General features: G+C 36.7%; 1 protein-coding gene across 3 annotated transcripts in view; it reads left to right on the top strand.

The window, feature by feature from the left end:
* The window catches only part of LOC127417727 (fibroblast growth factor receptor-like 1), a 78019-nt gene that overhangs the window by 56192 nt on the left and 4081 nt on the right, over window positions 1-17746 (top strand). For all 3 annotated transcript variants that reach the window (XM_051657910.1, XM_051657912.1, XM_051657911.1), the window contains exon 4: window positions 12626-12706. In XM_051657910.1, the coding sequence (XP_051513870.1) occupies window positions 12626-12706 (81 nt within the window). The remainder of the gene's footprint in view (window positions 1-12625; window positions 12707-17746) is intronic.

A 17746-nucleotide genomic window follows, 5' to 3' on the forward strand; every position in this document is an offset into this window, starting at 1 on the left:
AGAAGACAGAATGCGTCTCCTTCCTGAGCGGTATGATGGCTGTGTGGTCCCATGGTGTTTATACTTGTGTACTATTGTTTGTACAAATGAAAGTGGTACTTTCAGGCATTTGGAAATTGCTCCCAAGGATGAACTAGACTTGTGGAGGTCCACAATGTTTTTTCTGAGGTCTTAGCTGATTTCTTTTGATTTTCCCATGATGTCAAGCTAAGAGGCACTGAGTTCGAAGATAGGCCTTAAAATATATCCACAGGTACACCTCTGATTGACTCCAGTTAGCCAGTTAGCCTATCAGAAGCAGAAGCTCCATAGAGTATTCATCTATTAGGAATATTCCTCCTTATGTAAAACGAAGAAACTGAAACGTTAGGCTAACTGCCTAAAGGCTTGACATAATTTTTTGGAATTTTCCAAGCTGCTTAAAGGCACAGTTAACCCACTGGAATTGTGATATAGTCATTGTGAAAAGTGAAACAATCTGTCTGTAAACAATTGTTGGAAAAATTACTAATTACTAAATGACTTGCCAAAACTATAGTTTGCTAATATGAAATCTGTGGAGTGGTTAAAAAAATTTGTTTTAATTACTTCAACCTAAGTGTATGTAAACTTCTGAATTCAACTGTACATGCAGTATGCTGTGTAATTATTATTTACAGTGTAATTTATTGAAATGGTAACACTTTATAATAAGGTTCCTTAGTTAATGCATTAGGTATCATGAACTAACCATTAAAAATTTGTTTTACAACATTTATTAATCTTGGTTCATGTTAATTTTTGAAAATACTGTAGTTTCTTTGTTTCATTCTGCCATAAGAGTGCACTGCTTTTTCAAATTGTTCTCTTCATTGTATGTTTGTGCCTTTGAAAATAGCGTAATGATACTTTCGCTTTGCTGGGGGTTTTTTTGTTTTGTTTTTTTGTAGCGTTTTATTACTTTGCTTGTACAAGTAAATGTTAATGTAAAGTACTGGTTTAAGCTGTATTATTTGAAATGGTAACACTTAACCATTAAGGTTCAACTCATTAACTTTAGCTAATGTATTAAATATCATGAACTAACAATGAAAAATTATTTTTATTGCATTTATTAATCTTGGTTAATGTTGATTTATCAAAACACTCTTATGTTCATATCACATTAACTAATGTTAACGTATAAAACTTTTAATGTAAATATATATATTGTATATTTAGAAATTAACATTTATCGAGTGTTACCACAGAATTTTTTTAAATGAATGGTTTTGACTCTAAATTCTGATTCAGTGACCTAAGTTTGAATCAGTATTAGTAAAATAGCCAATAAACGCACACTTGTGACTGTACATCCTATATTAATGTGCCAAGTAGTTAAGATGTTTTGTATCCATAAAAGGTTTCAATGTGGTGGAAGAATTGTTTATTCCAATTAATATTAATTATAATGTTACTCTTAATTGAACAATGGTGTCTTTTGTGTCATATTGATTGCCTCCGTTTTAATCTGCCAAGCATAACCAGACTACACTTTGGCTGATGAATTAAATTACTTGCTGGAAGTATTGTATTATAGTATTATTTGCGTCATGCTTAACCATATACACCTTAGCTGTAGGGCTGGGCGATATGGCTACAAAAATTATATCTCAATATTTTTCAGCCTATAGATGATATTCAATATATATCTCAATAATTATGTTTTTGTTCTGAAATGGCTAAAAAGTGTTTGTTTGTTTTTTAATTAGGGAAACCATAATTTTATCCAAACAGTGATTTAATGTCAGAGCTAGTCTTTCCATCTCTTAAAGTTGACCACATTTGTATCCACATCAGTGATTAAGGTTGAAATGCTCCATAAAGGTTTAAATGCTCCATAGAGTATTCATCTATTAGGAATATTCCTCCTTATGTAAAATGAAGAAACTGAAACATGCTCTCTTTTTTTTTCTTTTCCTCCTTTAAACTTTGCTAAATTTGAAAATGTTGTGTTCTTGAACTCTGGTAAGGTGCTATATTTAACATTTATTATTATTATTATTTAAATAAATAGTGGTGTCCTATCGTAAAAATTCCTGATAGACTTACGGGACTTTCACCTGTTTGTAGGCTATATTGATTTTATTTTAATTTCTTTTAATGTTTGAATTTGTATTTATTATTCACTGCAAAATGTGTACTTGACATTTCACATTTCGCTTTCGCTTGCCTCCAGAATAATGTTGTTATACATGCACAGACAAACAAAAAATTCTGTTTCATGCAGATATTAATATCTGAAATACCAGGAGAAACCACAGTTAACAACATATTCCACAGTTAATGTAGCCTACAAATTCATCTTCAGCTGGTAAGAAAAAAATAAAATAATAAAATAATATTTTTAAATATTAATTGTTTAATAATAAAAATAATAATACAAATTATTATTATTATTATTAGGCTATTAATATGAAAAGGCATATACAAGGCATATTTTATGAATAGAAACTATAAATGTAAGAGTAATACTTACAAATGAGCGTTTAATTTAGTTTTGACGCAATTCTATTTAAAGTCCCGCCCACACCCGATTCTATCCGAATACAGATACAGATCATTTTGTCATATGAACAGATACAGATACAAATACAGATAATGGCTTTGCTGCACATTCCTAATAAAAAGCATTATTTACCTTATATTTTCACTAAAACATTTTCTTGTAAACAAGGTGTGCAAAATCTACCACTATATTTTGGAACCCAGTTGAATATTGCATATACTAAATAATACTAAGTTATTACTATGGGACCCAGTAAAGTCTATTATTATCATTTAATACTGAATTAGTATTATTTTTTTGAAGATAAGATTTGTTTTATATAAAAAAGTTATATATTCCTATCCTATTACTTCACCTGGAGCTTGTATTTTGACACTGAAAGTGTTGTTGTATTTACTTGATCTTTACCAGGAGCTTTTATATTGAAACTGAAAGTTTTATGTGTTTGTGACAGTCAGTTCTGCATCTGATTTTCTGAAATGCTTTTCTGTTATGCTGTTCCGCGATTGTAGATTTGTATAACCTTATAGCAGTTACTAATATTTGGAATTCCACGAAGACTTGAACCTGCAGTAATTTTCTTTCACAATGCATGTAAACTGCTCTAAAAGCATTAAATACACAAGCCCATCAGCCATGCGCGTGCCTTTTGCAGTTTAATCATCACACATGACCATATTGTCATTTTGATGTTATTTTGATCAATTATAAAGCCCTGAATTAGTCTACTGATGTACTATATGAAACTTAATGGGCAAATAAAAGGCACATTAAAATCATCACGATTATATCGTGAATATTTGATATATCGCCGAGTCCTACTTAAATCACTGTAATGTAGGGTCTCTTGTGGCTTATTGCTGTAACATTCTGCACTTATACCATCTAATTGTTTGAGTCTTGTTGCAAATGGGTGATGCATCTTTTGAAATCAGATTTTCCACTTTTTTCCCCAAGCCATATTTAAACATTTAAATCAATCAAAAACCCTTCACCGATGTTAGCAACTTGAAAATGATGCCTGCGGTGAGTTTGATGGATTGCTGTAATTACGCTTGGATCAAAAGCAGTTTTTCACACTCTTTTTGTTTGCACTGAGTGCATAACTAACACACCGTCAGTTTATTTAAAGAATTCCTTAAATGTGTTCACAAAAAGACACTTGTGTAGTTAAATTTACAGTTTGTGGACTAAAGCCAGTGTCGCCAACATTTCCCCCCTTTTTTCCCCCAAGGTATTCTTTGATATTCTTTGAGTTAAAAACCCACACTGTATTATGAATTAATGAATAAATGAACATTACATTTATATAGTGCTTTTCTGACACTACACTCAAAGCATTTTACACAGTGAACAGGGGACCCTCCTCAACCACCACCAGTGTGCAGCATCCACCTGGATGATGCAATGGCAGCCACAGTGCGCCAGTACGCTAGCCACACATCATCTATTGGTGTGTGGTGGAGTGATAGAGCCAATTAATAGATGGGGATTATTAACAGGCCATGATTGAGAAGGGCCAATGGGGGGAATTTGGCCAGGACACCAGGGTTACACCCCTACTATTTACGAGAAGTGCCCTGGGATTTTTAATGACCACAGAGAGTCAGGACCTCGGTTTAACGTCTCATCCAAAGAACAGTGTTTTTTTACAGTATAGTGTCCCCGTCACTATACTGGGGCATAAGGACCCACACAGACCGCAGGGTGAGCACCGCCTGCTGACTTCCCTAATACCTCTTCCAGCAGCAACCTGAGTTTTCTCCAGGAGGTCTCCCATCCAGGTAATGACCAGACTATATCCTGCTTGGCTTCAGTGGGCAGCTGGTCTTGAGCTACAAGGTGATATGGCTGCTGGCATTATGTTCAATCTGTGTGACTGGAACACTCAGTACAACTCTGTGAGCAGCTCAAGATTGGGAGGGGGTTGAAACAGTGGAGTGAAGCTCTGGACATATGTTGTTGATAGGCAGAAACTCAACAGATTTGGCACCATCTATTTTTCTATCATATCATTCTGACAGCCTCAAAGGTGAGGAGGTGTTGCTGCAGACTAATTCTGAAAATATGTGCTGATTGACAACATCAAGGACTACTATTTCTGGCATTTTTACATGCTTGAAACAACACTTTTAAGTTTGAACGTTGACTTCAATTTCTTTATTGGAGGCTTGAATTTATACAATCGATCTTGACCTCTAAGAGCTGAAACAGCAAATACGAGCGTCTAACAAATTAAATCAATTGAAATTAGGACATGGAATGATTTGCTAAACGTGAGTCCAAAACTTTATTTTACCTCGGGCCTGTAAGGTATAATATTACTTTTCTAAGCACCTATGTAAATGTGAAGAGTGTAATTTTGATCAATGTTAAAGGAATATTCCGGGTTCAATACTAGTTAAGCTCAATCGACAGGATTTGTGGCATAATGTTGATAACCACCAAAAACTAATTTATACTTGTTCCTGCTTTTCTTACAAATGTTATTTTATTTTTTAATTAAAAAAGAAGCTAAATCAAGCTTATAGTGAGGCACTTATGAAGTAATTGGGGCGGTTTATGCAAGGTTTTAAGGCAGAAATTTGAAGCTTATAATTTTACAAAAGCACTTGCATTAATACTTCTGTTAAAACTTGTGTATTATTTGAGCTGTAAAGTTGTTGAAATTGTCGTTTACCGGGATTAGAGTGTTTACAGCGTTGCATTGTCATGGCAATGAAGTTGTAAAATTGAATATAACTTTACACAGAAAATGTTAGCAAGCAATTTTATCACACTAAAATCATGTTAACATGCATTTTGTTTAAGTCTTGTGGCGATACTTTTGAAACACTATTTTAACATTTACAGTTTTGCCCCATTCACTTCCAATGTAAGTGCCTCACTGTAACCTACATTTTTGCCTTTTTTTTTTCTTTTTTCTTTTTTTATTAAGAGGGACAAGTCAAAATAAATTTGATTTTTTAGAAGACCAAAAAAGAAAATGATACATTTAGTCCTGGTTCGCTTAGTGTTCACACTGGCATTTTTAACACCGAACCTAACGATACAAAACCAAAGGCAACAGGAAAAAGTCACAACCTGATTGGACAGCTTTTATGACGTATATATTTTGACGGAACTTGCCGAACATCCAAAACAATGCTGGCCGCTGGGCGTAATGCACTCGTTATATTTATATACGTATGTATATATGGTGGTATTTTTACCAGCTGAGAACAAACAAAGAGCTAATAAAATGTGTAAAAGAGTCAAAACAACACCAGGAATTCCTCCGTTGCACACACAAATGAAGATATGCTGCAAGGACGGCTGACGGTGGTTCCGATGCCTGCACCGAACTGTAATGGGCAACATAGCTCCAGGTATGCTTGAGGTCAGTATTAGGCAAATTACTTCCTGTTTTTGGTCCGTTTAGATGTCTTTGGTCCATGTTGCGTTCATATATCAGTCGAACCGCACCAGAGTTCGTTTGGAAGCAGACCGAGACCCACTATTCAGGTGGTCTCGGTGCGCTTGTTTGGTGTGCACCAAGGTTCGGGTGACAGCGTTCACACTTGTTCAAATGAACCGCACTAATAAAGCAATCGCACCAGAGTTTGTTTTAATCGAACCAAACCTGCCAAGTGTGAACACACCCTAAGTATGCTTTTTAAGTAAGCATAACCAGTTTATTTGAGCATACTGACTCGACCATTAAAGCAACGTTGACTTAACCAATGGAGTAAGTTTGGGGCGGGACTATCTGTTTTTGCGGCCAAAGTCAGATGGGGACAGTATTTGGGAAACCTGTTTGAAAACTAATTATTTTTGCAATTCCATTTGGTGAAGATAGAGGTGCAGAAATTACATACCATACCTTTAAATACTCCATTCTTCTGTTGACATACATTATTTTCTGTTTTAAATTGGGGCATGACATATTAAAGGGCATGTCCCTTTTTTTTTTTATAATAGCTAATACCCTTAAGTTACAAATAGGTGGTATTTAAGCGAGAGACATTCTCATTCTAGAGAGCATTTAATTGGACAAAATGAGTGAGTGCAGTATGAGTCATCAATATATTTACTCCATTTTTCCAGAGGAGAAAGACTGTACATTTTAAATATAAACATCTGCTAAAGGTTAATGAACTAAAAGCCACAAAACTCCCATTTTATGGGGTCTTTAACCATTTTCTTGGATAAAGATTAAACAGCCTTGTACAGCCTAGACCTTCCTTGCAAATTCACCATTATCTGTTAAACTTAGCCAGTTTCCAAGTGTCATTTTGAGTGCAGTTAAGCGACATACACAATTTCTGTTGACTTGATTTTATTTAGCCTGCGAGTAACTGACACTCCACGTCTTGCTCCTTCAATGCCTTTTTATTCTGAAATAATTTGGGCGAACAGAGGCCAGTTCAAAGTGCAAGGGAGGAGGTGTCAGTTTCAAAGGGGGCTCCGCACGATCAATATGTGAGATATGTTAATTCGGTAAAGCTCCGTTCTGTCCTTGATGTTTGCTAGAGTTACAGGCAGGCAGCTGGGACACTGAGCATGGACAGTGGAAGCAGGGTCTTTTGCCAACCCCCTGGAAACCTTCGGCGAATCCTCTTCAACATCTTCCACAAACTTGGTTTTGTCTTGACAGCTCAGCATGGAGAGAAGCCATTAAGCGGCTTTCAACCTGGCACTGCGGAGAATGTGTGCCAGCTTGCCCTTGTCATTACAAAGGGATGTTTTATGGATGTGTTTTAGAGTTACATGGCTGCCACTCTAAGGTTTCCTTAGTACTTTTAGTTCCTCTGCTTAATTAGTGTACAAACACCAGGGCTTTGGATTCGAGATGGGACGTCTTTATCTCTCTCAGCATGCTAGAGTAGAGGCTTTCTCGTACCTAAAATCTTGTTTTGTGAGGAGTAACACAATGAATCCTTCTTTGAATGTGCTTTAATGTGTGTGTGTACACACAGTGGTCTTAGCTATTCCTCCTACTGCTAATGGAGTGAAGATACACTGAGAACAGCAGTCCATCCATACTGACAGAAAGTTAGAATTGCTTCAGCTTTCATATTTTTTGGCGTATAAATGAAGTGTGAACATTATATAAAGCAGACGCTGAATGCAGACATGACGAGAATGTGCTGTACAACTGTCGCAGTGTGCTGATGTTGGCAAAGAGTGCACCAGACTACAGATACACAATTGTAGCACAGACCCTATTCAACATTTCATTATTAGTTTCCATAATTATCCATAATTAGATTATTATATTGGGAAGAGTTCATATAAGCTGATGTAATCTATGAAGGAAATAATCGGAATAGCGTACTAGCATACTACTCTTACCACAGTATTTCTGCAGTATATACTGTATGCATAGATCTGCGTAGAACTGTATCACACAATGCAATGGTACTCAACCTTCTATTTCAATTGTAGATGAAGATGACTGAACCACAAGCGACATCAACCACTATTCTCCTTCTTTTTTAACCAGACTGCCAAAAGTTAAGACATTCTGACACAAACTTTAATGAAATGCAAAATAATGTATTTAGTTTTGTAATTTAATTCTGTTAATTGGTCCATTTTGAACAGTTTCTAAAACCTGAAGGGATCTAGTCATAAGCAAGGAAAGAAATTGGCACTCAGGAACCTAGAGTTCTGTGTGCTCCCCCAGCCCACAGCACCCGCTGTAAAGCAGGTTTCCTTTTATCCTATCACAGGTGGCCACAATTACCGCTGAGCCCACCAATCGTATTCGATCAAACCCCTGTTGTTACAAGCCGGTCAAGAGCTCTGCACACATTTAAAATTTGAACAAAGTAGTACATCATCACACACATGAATGCACAGAAATGGACGTTTCAGTTTGCTTTTTAGATTGGAAGGTAATCAGGGGAATGGGGCTGTGTTTGGGGGCGTGGGGTCCTTTCGTTTGGAAAGTGTGGAATGTTTGTTATTTCAGACTACAGTTCCCAAACATTCTCTCATTTGTGCTCAGTGTTTTAGTGTAGAGAAAAAGAAAAAAAAAGAAAAATCATACTATTGGCATTTCTTTCATATTTTTTGATTTCATATTTTGTAGAATTATATTATTTTTAAATGCAGAGCTTCACCAATAATGCAAACGTACTTTTGTCTATGTTTAGTATGAAAATGAGCTTTTTGTTGTTTTAAATCACACCAGTAAGTTCTAAGGATTACATGGATACAGAGAGGGCAATTCACTCAAAATTAATTGCGCCTGCTGATAGCGTTGTTTATTTGCATGCACTGTCTGTGTTGAGTTGTGCTCAAACAGCAGAAATACCATTATAGCAACACCTTAGCAGAATAAAATCATCAATGCATTTCGTTATAGTTTTTAGTTCACCCAGTAAGCCTTAAAGAAATAGTCTGGGTTCAATCAAAGTTAAGCTCAATCGACGGCATCTGTGGCATAATGTGGATTACCATAAAAAAAAGTTTCAAGTTATCCCTCCTTTTCTTTAAAAAAACAAACAAAAAAGAAGCAAAAATCAAGGTTACAGTGAGGCACTTACAAAGCAAGTGAATGGGGGCAATCCATAAATGTTAAAATGTTAAGATGCAGGTTTTTGCTCTGAAATACTAATGAATTCACCCTAGATTATTTTGTTATTTCTACTTGCGTTTTATTTGTAATAACGCAAATGTATTTCCAGGTAGGACACCGGCCAGGTCTTCCCTTACTTTTCCTTTCATCGTATGCATTTGGCTGGTGTTCATGAAACCCCTGAGGGTAGACACAGTCCCAGCCAGAGTATTTGCTTTTCCCTCTGCTCCGGTAATCCTTAAAAGACAAACGGAAACACTCAATGCAGGGTCAGTTCTTAGTTCGGAGAAAGAAGGCCTTGCTAAATCTGCCTGCTTCTCCACAGCCGGAGCATGGATTCAGGCGCGGGATTGTTAGGGATTGTGCCAAAGCAGTAATGACTGTAGGTGATCAGCCGGACTCAGAGTCAATAGGAAGTTGACGTTATGGAACAGGCCGATGTTGAAGCTGCTGGAGCAAATCAGAGAATGATCTCAATAGTCTTTTGTACCTTCTAGAAACTCTCCAGATGCTGTTATATAATTGTGTAACCACATTTATGAATAGCAATAGGTGACCATTAAAATAGAGTTGGCAGAAGAACTTTTGGGTTACTTTTAATTAAATAGTGAGCTACTGGCTGTTTAACTGTTCCGAGGGGTTTTAACCCATTTTTACAACCCGTTTTACTTCAATTTAATAACCTATTTGGTTATCCAAATGAAACAGGATGTACAATTATTTAAAAAGAGGGGGACTTGATTTTATCTTTGGTAATTGGTTGAATCATGAAAAGTGGGTGATCCATACCAGAATGAAGTCCATCGTTTGAAAGTGGTCTCGGTAATGTCAGCCGCAAAGGAAAGTAATTTCAGAGGCGGAGCAAGTACATTACATTACATTTTGATGAAAGATTACGAAGTAATTGTCAATCGAGTAATTTTTTTAATTAAGATTTTATATATATATATATATATATATATATATATATATATATATATATATATATATATATACACATTTATTATTATTGATCAAATTATTGCAGTTAATCACATATCAATATTTTGGTGAAAAAAGCCCCAAAATAAAGATAATTCAACAAATAATCATCAAAATAATTATAATTATTATAAATGTAATGTATATTATAAATCTAATCATTCAGATCATTCAAAGACATTAAATTATTGCGGCAGACATTCAGAGGGAATTATGAATTGCATTAAAAAACACATTCTTTTTTATATAATTAATCGCACTGAATACAAAGACAAAAAAAAAAATCTATTATTTGGGAAAAAGTGCATTGATGAATCACACACAGTGAGACAGGAATCTTCATACAGCTTGTCCAAGTTTAAGTCGTCCCTGATGTTCAAACAAAAAAGTTCATGTTTAGTTAATGTTGGCGGAGTTAAATTTCAAAGTTTCGCTAATCCAAAAACAGTGATGTTTGGGCTAGGATGTAGTTTTTCGTATTGCGAAACGTCCACCTTCTAAAGTAACACGAGTGAGGTCTTTCTAGCCTCAAATATGCAGTGGCCAAAAGATACATTTGTGCGATCGAACATAAATATGCTTGACAGGCAGTTAATCTGTCAGCCTCTTAGTGTTATTCATTTTCAGGTTAGTCTGTAGTCAGTAATGTAGTAACGTCTCTGCTGTGACCATGGCCCATAAATTTTCACAGTTTAGAGCTGGCTGTTAATACAGAGCTGTGTAGAAGCAGAGTCGGTAATGGTTTCCATAAGCTAGTGCTGGAATACCGTAAATCAAAGCCAAGGTAACGGCTAACGGCTAGTGCCTTGTATTGTCTTTCCTGTCAAGGTTTAGCTTATGTGGGTTGTCTCTAAACTGTCTCCGGTTTCATTGCCGACTATACCAAAGATGTAAAGAATGACAGCATAATTAGCATGTTGTGTTCTGTAATGTTGTTTTGGAATATGCAAGAGCAATAAATCTTTGACACCCATAGGTTTTTGCTACCCCTGACAGACGTGACAAAGCCAAGTTGGACGTTTCATGCTTTGCAAGGGACTTTGGCTCTAGAACGGTGTATTGGCCTCTGCCAAAATACACAGAAACTCCTGGTGTGGCTTTCCAGTGAGCAGAGAAGGGCACCAGCTCTGCAATTCACCACCCCAAGACCTCACCTACAAACATTAAAACTGGAAGGCCACAAATTTGGTGGAAAACCCAACGGAGAAAGGCCCTGGAATCAGATTTCCAATGGAAAAAAGCCTGTTTTCTACCACCTTCTCTACTGCAGACTTGAAAGCAAACAAACTGAAGGGTTAAGCAAACATCTCAGTCATACTGAGCTTGTTCAGAATTGTGAATGCGCCTAGTTGGTCGACGTGTGAAATGCAGCATGCTGCGGTGTCACTTCACCTTAATGAACGGGAAACAGGAGTATGTTTGGTTTAGAAACCCTTTAGATTTTTTGACTTTCCATGAATCAAACCAGGTTTTTTACTCAGTCACCTTTATTGTGTATGTTTTATGAGCTTAAAGAGCACTATATATGTTATGGATGTTAGAAAATTGGCTCAGGTGCAGAACTAAGACCCAAGCTTTTACAACATTACAAACTCAGAGTTATATTGCGCCAATGAAAATTTATGCACAATCATTCCAGTGAGTGTAAGCCTGATCTGAACAAAAGAGCTATGTGTAGATTGACTGTACATGAGGGGCTCAGTGAATGGTAAGAGTAGATCTTGAGCCATAGTAATTAAGCTGTTAGCCCAGCATTGAGCCTGTTTTCCTTTGCCCGGATTGGAACCTCTCCTGCAGGAGTGTTAAACTGTGTACATTCTCAGATCAAACCACCCCGCCGACAGATTCAAAGGGCTGACAGGCCTGAAAATGCCAGTCATGTGGTGAATGGATGAGCAGGGGTTGTAACTAGAGCAGATGGGCCTCAGATTTCCAGTCATAATTTTCACTCTCCATCACGTGTGACTTTAGATGTTTTCCCTGAATGTATCTACTGGTACTGTGATGAGAAGATATAACATGTAGCTCAAAACAAAAAGTAGAATTGTGATCTGTTGAGGTTGTGTGCAGTTAATTGCATTGAAAACAAAATCAAATCAACTAAAGGAAGATGGGGGAAGTGTTTGGAAAACTTGCTCGGAGACAGGAGTTATTTTTTACATTTGTTTGGTGTCACTAGAGGCACAAACATTACACACTGTCTTTAATGTAATCTGTAAATTATTAATAGTATTATTATTTATTTAACCTTTTGTAATCATAAAATGGATTGGTTGTTGGATTTTTTAGTGCCCTTAAATCCTCTTATTCTGACATTCTCAAGTCCTGAACTGCAGCGTTGGCATTTGAAAGCTCTCGGCTACAGTATCATGTTCGTTCTTTCATCAACTGATCAAGCGACAGTTGTGTATTTTTGTTTAGGTGGTGAAGCTTTGCACTGATTTGGCTAAAGAATTATGGGATTGAACATAAATATGCATGACAGTCAGCCTCTCAGAGTTCATTCTCATGTATTTTTATATGTAAACACTATATTCTTTTTCTCTCTTTAGATGACACTGGGAGCGCTGGGAGGGAAGGTGCTAGACCAGCTGGCGAAACCGAGTACTCCACTGACCTGACGGGTAAACTGGGTAAGGTGCTACAGTCCTGTGATCCCCTTTGATCTCCAACATTCCTGGTATTTATAATTGCTGCCCAGAAAGCAGCTGAAAATATGCACCGTGGCTGCCAAGATGTTTCATAAGCTGCTTTTCATGAATTGCAACTTTGAGTTGAAGTAGATAATTTTGTTGGTGTTAAAATACTTTCTCATTTCGTAGCTTTATATGCAGAGTCAAATAAGAGTACGCTTTTCACAGGTTGATTCCCATGGAAATGATAAACATTTTGACGCTGTGGCGCCATCATAACATTGCTTTTGTTTAAGCATCCCAACCAGCCTGACATGGCAACATTGGAACCAATGACTATCTGTGTTTTCAACTAATCAGAAATAGGTGGAGTGTTTAGGAAACCTGTTTAAAAACAGTAACAGTGCTGGGTAACTGTAACTTAAAACTCTAGTGTCCCAAGCGACAGGTTACTTAAAACTTAAAAGTAGTTAAACTACAGTCAAGCTACTCTTTTAAAAAACTTGTTATCTACACTACAAGATACTAACAAAAACTATTTAACAGCACTGAAGCTGAATATAAAAAAAGATTTTTTAGATTTATGACAATCAGATTTTTTTCATTTAATTCTGCAATCAGTTCTAATGACATAATTCAATAATATCACCTGATATATTTATGCATTTAATTAGGGTGACATTCCCTCATGAAAATTAACCATGATTGTACTACAGTAACCAGAGTTTAACCATGGTTGGCTATTTGCATTAAAACCATAGTAACCACAAAATTAACCTTGGTCAATACAGTCATGGTTACTATAGTATTACTATAGTAAAACAATGGTAACTATATGGATATCACATTATTCCTGTTGTAAAATCATGGCAAATTGTGTCAAAACCATGGTTTCTAGAAAAACACAATGGTTACTACAGTTTTGCTTAATTACATGGCTAAACAGGGTGACAAAATTCAATTGAACATATCTAATATACACTCAAAAACTAGAAAACACCCTATTTTATATAACTGAATCGAAATATAGTGATAAACAGCAGCAATATACAGCATTTTTCAAGTCCCTTTAAGGCTGCAAGTGAATCATATGTGATTAACTGTGATTCATTTTAGTGAGTCAGTTCTTTCATTCGATTCATGTATAGTAAATGAATTAGAGTTCCCAATGCTGAATATAAGGCAATCGTTTATTGTAACCTGTTCATTTACATGAACTGTCCCAAAGAACCGATTGACTGAAATTATTTGGTTTTCCCAGCGCTACATGAGAAAGGATGATTTAGGTGAGCATGTTTGATTACTCCCTTGGAGTAATTAGTCTTGTGATGCTATGGTGCTACTCACTAGAAAATGTAGCTTGTTATTGGAAAAGCTATACTATTGTGAAAAGAGCTGAGCTATTGTCACGCTACAAAAAAAAAAGTAGTTAAGTTAATAGCATCGCTACTTTTCTTTAATTCCCCAACACTGAACAGTCATTATTTTTGCAGTTCCATTTGGTGACTACGGACTAAAAACGGTTCAAGGAACAAAAACCGACTGTTTATTTTCTGCAGAACATGACCAGAAAAGAGAACAAAGGCACTTTCAATTGTTCTGGAGTGAAAACTTTATTTTTAAATGCTGGTAACTGGTTGATAACCGGTTAATTTCATTCAGATACTTTTTTAATGAAACCAAAGACTAAATTACGGTGGCTGTGAAGTGCAAAACAAAACAACAAATCTAAAAGCTCAACGGCAAATCCGAAAACAAAAGAGCAAATCAGAAAACACAACACCAAATCCAAAAACACAACAGCAAATCAGAAAACACAACAGCAAGACAGAAAACACAATAGAAATTTAGTCCATAGCTTCTCACCAGATTGGCACTGTGGAGAATACCTACTCCTTTCCTCAGGACTGGTTATCTGCCCACATGCACGATTGTTTCAAAATTCATTCCAAATGCTCAATTACTGAAAACTGTGAGTGGTTTGTCACTCAGTAAAACCGTAATGGGACACTTTATAACACAGAGAGCAAAAACAGCAAGTGGGAAAAGATAGTTTTAAGTATGATGTTCATCTACGGTGTGTAAGGGACCATCTAAAAATTCCACAAACTGCTAAAATGCTGATATTGCATATTCTAACATAAACACATTTTTTTTTTTTTTTAAATTTTAATTTTTTATTATCAAGGTATTATTTTCATATTGTAAAGGTTGAAGAAGGCTGCTATTAGATATGCTGACTTATCAGGATGTGGAATTATACATATACAGTATTATTTTTTTATTTTTTTTAAATAAAAAACAAAACAAAAAAAACAATGTAAGTTGGTCATTCACACCACTGGCAGCCTGCTACAACCTTTGTAATATAAAAATTACATCTTGATGAATTTTATAGTGGTGTTTTTTCTAAAATAATTGAATACTGTATCCATATAATTAGATATACTTGGAAAATCTATCCACTGGCAGCAACTGGAACTTTAATCATATTGATTTAAAAAAACATTTTGTAAACAACAGCGTTTTTTAAGGGGGCCTGGGTAGCTCAGTGGTAAAAGACGCTGGCTACCACCCCTGGAGTTCGCTAGTTCGAATCCCAGGGTGTCCTGAGTGACTCCATCCAGGTCTCCTAAGCAACCAAATTGGCCCGGTTGCTAGGGAGGATAGAGTCACATGGGGTAACCTCCTTGTGGTCACCATAATGTGGTTCGTTCTCGGTGGGGTGCGTGGTGAGTTGAGCGCAGATGCGGTGGTGGATGGCGTGAAGCCTCCACACACGCTATGTCTCCGTGGCAACACGCTCAATAAGCCACGCGATAAGATGCGTGGGTTGATGGTCTCATACGCGGAGGCAACTGGGATTCATCCTCTGCCACCCGGATTGAGGTGAATCACTACGCGACCACGAGGACTTAAAAGCGCACTGGGAATTGGGTATTCCAAATTGGGTGAAAAAGAAAAAAGAAAATTTTTTTTTTTTAAGTTAGAACATGCAAGTTGAATGAACGCTTGGATGCCACCACCGTTTCAGAGCATTTTGTGGATTTCAAGACAGTCCCTTACGCACTAGATGTCCCAAGAGACCATAGATGAACATGGTACTTAAAACAAACTGTTCCCGCTCTCTGTTTCTACTCTCTGTGTTATAAAGTTTCCTGTTACTGTTTTCCTGAGAGAGAAAACACTCCAAATTATTTAGTTTTTACATAAGTGACCTTTTGACATGGATTTTGATATAATCAGTGAACCAATCCTGAAGAAAGGACTAGGTCTCATTCACACAGCCAATCAGGTGAGAAGCTATGGTACCTACCCTTTCCGTTTCGACTGAATTGCTGTTGTGTTTTCTGTCTTGCCATTGTGTTTTCTAAATTGCTCTTTTGTTATCGTATTTGCTGTTGTGTTTTATGATTTGTTGTTTTGTTTTGCACTTCACGGCCACCGTACTAAATGGTTTATCACAGTAAATTTTCGGAAACTACACCACTTAACCCAAAAAATGGGGCTTCACTCTCTTTAGTTGAACATGATCTTTGTCTCAATGCACGTTGTGGATGTAGCCTTCCGTGACATCCTGAAGACCTTTTTGGCAACTATATAAAATTACTAAATATGCATGCACAATTAATCCAGATGAAAGGAAAAATATTGAGGTCTTCCCTTAATTATTGTTAGATATGATGCATTAAAAGTCATCTGTATTAAAACCATGCATGCAGGAGAGAGAGATTTTGGTTATTAATTGATTTGACTTTAGATGGCCAGATGTATATTTTAAATATTTTGGGGAATATTTTTAGTATTAAGCATACATTTATTGAAAATACATTATTTTATATAGGCTACTGTATACAATGCTTGTTATGATTTCTATGCTGATAATTCCCCCAGAATGTAATTAAACATTCTTTTATTTCATTCTAACCGGTTACCAATTGGAAAGGAGTCAGCGGAACACTCGAACCGGAACGGAAAAATACTGTTTTTGCTCAGAACGAACCGAAATGAAAAACATTTTGTTTTTAGTCCCTGTTGCTGACACTGGACACTAGCAGAAATTACACACTAAACCATAAATTTTTGTTTTTAATAGTATAGTAGAGCTGATTTGTAGTTAGAAATGCAAACACACAGTCAGTTTGTTTACTCTTGCTCTTTAAAAATGTCATGTAAACCCTTTAGTCTGACTGTCGTACCAGTCCAATTTTTGGGAAGCTGTGCTAACAGACCTAGAAAATGTGATTGTGCATTAGCTCGGCTTTATCCAACATGTATACACGTTAATCAGACCACAACTGGCCTCGTGTTGTGGACTTGCTCCGAAAGATGAAGGTGGCGGGCAGTGTCTATATAAAACTTCCTCAGATGACATTCTTGCTGTAGTTCGATCATATCTGCTCAATGTAAACATTCTGAGTTTGGACAGTATGTACACTCAGTTCCTGCCCTTGTATCTTTCTATCAAACCCCCATCTAAAAGCCTGGCGCACAAGTGCCTAAATCTTCCCAGATACTGACAGGTAGACCTGTGTTCTGGGATTGGACAGTCCCCACACTACTTCCTGTGGGCCACTACTCTCTGGAGTCACACACTCGTACCTGTGGTGCCCAGTGTTTGCTTTGGTAATTGCGTTTGACAAGCCAAAGAGCAGGCTATTTATGTGAAGTGTGAGAGGGGGGAAGCATTCCATTCCTGCCTGTCGGCCTCCATCTGATTTGATATCGGAGGACTGCTGAACTCGACAGTACTCAAAGAGGGCCTGACCTACTTGTTTTTGTACTCTGAAGCATTGCAGTGGCTGCCGGTGTGAGAGATGCTTAGTTCACTATTGTATTTGCTTTTGGTGTGTTTTTTCAGTGTCTACTGTGAGTGTTAACAGTCAGCAGGGAACTTTGGAGTACAAACTACAGAGGGGCTGCTGTTTGCTTTGTCAGATTGCCCTCATGGTGTGGTGCTTTGCTCAGTACATTTGCCCACACAAGAACTTCATGTCAGCTCCCTTATGTTTTATTTTCATTGTAATGTTATCGGTATTG

Source organism: Myxocyprinus asiaticus, chromosome 27 (assembly GCF_019703515.2).
Source record: "Myxocyprinus asiaticus isolate MX2 ecotype Aquarium Trade chromosome 27, UBuf_Myxa_2, whole genome shotgun sequence".
Taxonomy (NCBI): Eukaryota; Metazoa; Chordata; class Actinopteri; order Cypriniformes; family Catostomidae; genus Myxocyprinus; species Myxocyprinus asiaticus.